Here is a 5,522-nt window from a genome sequence, read left to right as displayed (position 1 = left end):
GACATGATGAATGGATGGATGGATGGATGGATGGATGGATGGATGACATGATGAATGGATGGATGGATGGATGGATGGATGGATGGATGGATGGATGACAGACGGATGGATGACTAAGGGTTGGAAGTAATTTCCTTTGGGTAAATAAACATAAACATAAACTTTAAATTAATAAACAAAAAGCACTTCCATATGAAAAACCTGCAGGTAAAGAAAAAAAGATGGAAACAAAACAACTTTGTCAGACATTTGAAATTAAGAATGGTCCTGGCACTTTTTTGCATCCATGAGATGCCGCACTTTGGCTGAATTCATCTTATTGGCAAATGTACAATTTTCCTGCTTTCATTACTTTTTTAGATAAATGCACATTTAATACCACATGCTAAATGATTTACATATAACTCAACTTTGTCCATAAAAGGACTTGAAATTGAAGTTTTAAACTTGCTGTGTCATTTCCTTATTTGACTTGATTTTAAACTTGGCAAATAACTATATTTTCTTGAGACTTAAAAACGAAACACTTGGCCGCACCTCCAATATACACCATTGTGCTGAAATCCATCTAGTTTTTAATCCATATGGTTTAATTGACACAGGTGTTCTACTCTGTTTTTGAGGCCACATAGGGGTCTAAAATTCTGTGTTAATTGACTCTCCAGAAATCCGCCCAGTTATTAATTGCAACCTTCCACTTTGTGACTAAGCGTCTGTTTTCAATATTAACCACTGTTATAATAGTACCAACTGTTGCTCATTCAATGCTTAATACAGATGACGTTTCTTGACTGGACTTAATGCACAGGTGGCATCATTTTACAGAAACATGTTGGGGCGACAGTGGTTCTCGCCGCCAGTTCGAACCCCAGCTCTGTCTGTCGTGTGAACCTGCGCCTGCATTACCTACTGATGGTGGTGTCTGTGTACACTAGTCTCACTCCTGTCAGTAAGGCTGCCTCAGCTTACCATCATCAGTGTGTGAAATGGTGGCTAAATGTGTAAATTCAACATTAAACCTAAAGCTCCTGAGCTATCTCTATAGTTATGCTGCTATAGGCTTAGACTTCTGGAAGACATAGGGACCCCCTTTTCCATCATTCTGTTTCATTCTATCTCTATTCTCCCACTCTGCAGAATCTGTTTGTTCCTTGCTGTGTGTTTCCTGGATGTGGCCGCCTGTGGAGCTGGTTTACAGTTACCTTTTGTATCTGTGCTTCTCTCTGTATGTCTGCTTCTGTCTCATTGAAACCCAGTCAGCCTCAGTAGATGGCCGCTCACACTGGTTCTGCTGAATGTTTCCCCTGTTACAAGGGAGTTTTTCCTCTCCACTGTCACTACAAGCATACTTAGAGTGAGTTTTCCTTAGATAGAGAACTTTGAATCAATGTGACTGTATGATCTGGTGAACTGGAAAGTGCCTTGAGATGACGTGTTATGATGCACTATATTAATAAACTGAATTGAACTGAATTATATTAATGTTGTGTAAAAAAAACTGTAAAGAGCTTTGGAGTCCCCTTACTTGTAAATGTGCTTTATAAGTACATTTCAATCCTGTGAACTTCTGAGAGTTTGTAGAGAAGGTGTTTATGCCTTAGAGATGCAGTGATTTGACCTCTCATTTACCTGCATCCATGGAGGTGATAGGAAGCAAGGAAATGAGGGACAGCGCAGCAGTATAAAGTGTTTGGATGTAAATTAGGGGACGTTGCTGACTTGGAACAAACTGAAGCAAGCCACAGCAAGAGGCATAAAACAGCTGATAGGAATGATAGGGGACTTAACTCTCCAGCACAGAAGAGGGCAGTAGTGAGCAGAGACAGGGCAGAAAATGATCATTAAGAATACTAATCACTCATATGAGACTTATGTTCCCAACAGAGCACTTTGCTCTCAGTCTGCAGGTGCTCATACAGGTCAATCATCTCGTTATCTCAAGAAATCAATAAATGTTTTCTTGCGATAACGAGATAATTATCTTGTTATCTTGAGAAAACAATTAATGGTTCAACCGTGATAACGAGATAGTTATGTCATTCTCTCAAGAGGGCAAAGGGGAAAAAAAAGAGTCGAGCGCAACCCCCCTCGGCGTCCGTAGTTTGATACCTCAGTTAGAAAAAGATTTGTTGTCATATTGTTAAAGAATAATGGAGGTTCACAGGTTTCTAGTAAGTTCTATAGATTGTGAAAATGCTGCAAAAGCTGCACTGCAAAAAACTATTTAGAAATACATAAAAAATGTATTTGTCAATGGAGATTGTTTACTCTTAAAATAATTAGATGATATGCACTTTAAATAAGACAGTTGTTTTTTTCTTATTTTAAATATAAATTGTCTTGTTTCATTTGCAAAGTGTCTCACATCAGTTCAAGAAAAATGCACTTATTCTAAGAAAAAAAATGACTTATTTAGATTTTAAAAAATGTGCAAATGATGCCGACAGTTTTTCTGCTGGCAAAATAATTTTTGTGTTTAAGATCTGCTTTTCTACTTCTAACATGACAGGTAAGAAAACAGACAGACTGGACATGTTTAAGGAAAACGCTTTGAAGAAAACAGCTTGTGGACAAGTTTTACTTCGTCCATTTGTTAACACCTTTGGCTTTGAACTCTGCCAGCAGTAAACATCTGGAGACAATCAGTGAGTTTATGGACTCTTAAAGCAGTCTGTTTATTTGCTTGTAAAGAGCAAACAGAATATTTACTCACCGGAGACGGTAAGACTGACTGCGCTTTGAGTCTCCTCCAGTCCATGTGTCACCTTGCAGATGTAAACCCCGGAGTCGCTCCTGCTGACCCCAGTGATCGTCAGTGAAGCATCCTGAACTGACTGCGGGTTTGTAGGCACTGACACTCTGTCCACAAACGTTGCTCCAAACTTTACCCTCCCTCCTTGGGCCACCAGTACCACCTGGTCTCCTAGTAGCGAATGCAGCTTTATCCACTGGATTCTGACCTCTTCGGAGCTGCTTTGGGAAACGGGCATCATAGAGAAGCTGCACCTCAACACCACCGTGCCGCCTAGAGAGCTATCCACATGCAGGGATCTTGGTATCATTGCTGTTGGTTGGGGAGAATCTGAAAAAAAAAATAGTTTGGGGTGAGTGTTTTGCAATTTAAGCTGCATGCTAAAATCCCAAAACTTTTTGTTGATAGATGGTGTGTTCCTGATAGGGAAGGAAAAGATATAACTTCAGTGATTAAGACCTGAAAACTACACTTTCATTGCAATTCTCTGCTACTTAGAATATCCTATAAAAGAATAGAGTAGAGTAGAATAGAATAGAATAGAATAGAGTAGAATAGAGTAGAATAGAATAGAATAGAATAGAATAGAATAGAATAGAATAGAATAGAATAGAGTAGAATAGAATAGAATAGAGCTATGGGGAAAGTCAGGTGTATCAACGGTGAGCATCATCTTCAGAAGATTTTTAGTGTCTTCAGTCAGAGGCCTCTCCAGATCTGGTGCAAGACAGACCTCTACAGAAGATCCCTACTGCCTACAGCTATCAACACCTAAAACACCTGTTTAAGAAATAACTTATGAGTTGCTGCAACATTTAATTTTGGGATTAATAAATTGTTTTTCAATCAAATTGAATTGAATTAATTGTGGAAAAGGTCTACATCAGAAAAGCAAGTAACTGCGCTTTTGGTTCAAATAAAATGTGTAACTGGTCGAAGTTTGTAAAAAATAACATTTTATAAGAACAGAGATGAGCTGAGATGGTTTACGGTGTGACAGCTGCTGACTGAAAGGATCTACATTAACAGCCCCAGGATTCAGCCGTGTCTCTCTGAGACTATAGGAGCTCCATGTGATTGGAGACATTGTCCAACAGTGATGAAGTGTTTTCCTTCCGTTTTCCACCATCTGCACAGAGCCCAGGGTCTATTTTAGGAGTGATGCTCTTTCCGATGAGCTTATTCAACTGCATCCTCACAGCTGTAGATAAAGCCCCTGTCACATCTTGATGATTTAGATGTATGCCTGACATACAAAAAATGCGACAGAAATTCAATGGTCTACATTGGATAAGTTATGGGTCAGTTTTGTATAAGTTATCAGCACGCTGAAGCACGCTGGCACACATCAACATACAGCAACATGTGCCAGCGTTTGCTCATACATGGGGNTATGGGTCAGTTTTGTATAAGTTATCAGCACGCTGAAGCACGCTGGCACACATCAACATACAGCAACATGTGCCAGCGTTTGCTCATACATGGGGTATAAGTTACAGGTCAGTTATTTGATCGTTGACATACATTAATTGTAAACACTGATAAGTGTCATGTTTTTTTCTTTTTGGAATGACTATGACCTGGATGACTGAAAACCTTCACCAGCGTGTGCATAACTTATCAAGAACTTCCCTCTAAAGCATATCAACGTATGTGACGTGTTCCAGATGACTGCTGAACGTGTTTCTAAATTACAGCTACTGTTTAATGGTGTATTGGCAGCATTTGGTATAAAAGGAAGTTCACAGGAGGAAACTGTCAGTTCTCATCTGGACTGCATCCCCATCACAGGGTGAGTCACATGGCCACGACCAACTGACCACCAACCAGCTGCGACTGCAAACCTTCTTTATTTATTTATTTATTTATTTATTTGGTGGGCGCTAAACAGCAGCCATGTTAATTCTGCGATCAAAGACATCTTTTTATGCAGGCCAGGCGCCTCCGGACACTTCGCTGCCCCCCTCAGGACACTGCTTGTGCATCAGATCACGGGCGTTAGGCTGTCGTTGGACATAAGTTCTGTACTAGTTATGAATACTCTATGTATACGCCCAAAATTGGAATACTACATAGAAAGTTCAGCGTTTTAGAAACCGCTGCTCCTCCACATCCAGAGGAGCCACTTGAGGTGGCTCAGGCATCTGGTTACGATGCCTCCTGGACGTTTCCCTGGTGAGGTGTTCCAGGCACGTCCCACCGGGAGGAGGCCAAGGACATGCTGGAGGGAAGATGTTTCTTAGCTGGCCTGGGAGCGCCTTCGGGTTCCCCCGGAGGAGCTGGCCCAAGTGGCTGGAGAGAGGGACGTCTGAGCCCTGTTAAGAAGCCACTTAAGCTGCTACCCTCATGACCTAACCATGGATAAGCTGAGGAAGATGGATTGATGCAGTCCCTGATTAAAATTGTTCAGCAATTCGATCATGGATTGAACTATTCCTTTAATCTCAGCGTTGAACAAGCCAACAACAACCTTGCTAGTAGTAGGCATCTTGCTCACATTTGATTCACTTCAATTATTCTTCCTTCTGCTCCACCAAGCAGCTGTATCCAAGATGACCAAATTTCCAAACCAATATCATCAACGATTGGCTGAGCCGGAGAAGTGTTTTGTATGGGACACATTTTGTAGATGGTTGCAGGTGCAGCTACCTTAGAACCTTCTCTAAGTACACTTTAAAGGAAAAGTCCAGTCGGCCTCAGCAGATGGCCGCTCACACTGAGCCTGGTTCTGCTGGAGGTTACTGCCTGTTGAAAGGGAGTTTTTCCTCTC

The 5,522-nt window shown here is 41.1% G+C and overlaps 1 protein-coding gene across 1 annotated transcript in view; it reads right to left on the bottom strand.

Annotated features, from left to right (window-relative positions):
- Nucleotides 1–2,690: 2,690 nt before the first annotated feature.
- LOC107102996 (aggrecan core protein-like) overlaps nucleotides 2,691–5,522 on the bottom strand; it is a 10,664-nt gene continuing 7,832 nt past the window's right edge. Inside the window, exon 3 of the mRNA XM_015402493.1 lies at nucleotides 2,691–3,082. Coding sequence (XP_015257979.1) covers nucleotides 2,706–3,082 — 377 coding nt within the window. The 3' untranslated portion in view covers nucleotides 2,691–2,705. The remainder of the gene's footprint in view (nucleotides 3,083–5,522) is intronic.

The sequence above is a fragment of the Cyprinodon variegatus genome, unplaced genomic scaffold (genome assembly GCF_000732505.1).
Source record: "Cyprinodon variegatus isolate N-32 unplaced genomic scaffold, C_variegatus-1.0 Scaffold1355, whole genome shotgun sequence".
NCBI lineage: Eukaryota > Metazoa > Chordata > Actinopteri > Cyprinodontiformes > Cyprinodontidae > Cyprinodon > Cyprinodon variegatus.
The sequence above is the reverse complement of the archived record's forward strand: the minus strand, read 5'-3'. Positions and strand labels throughout refer to the sequence as shown.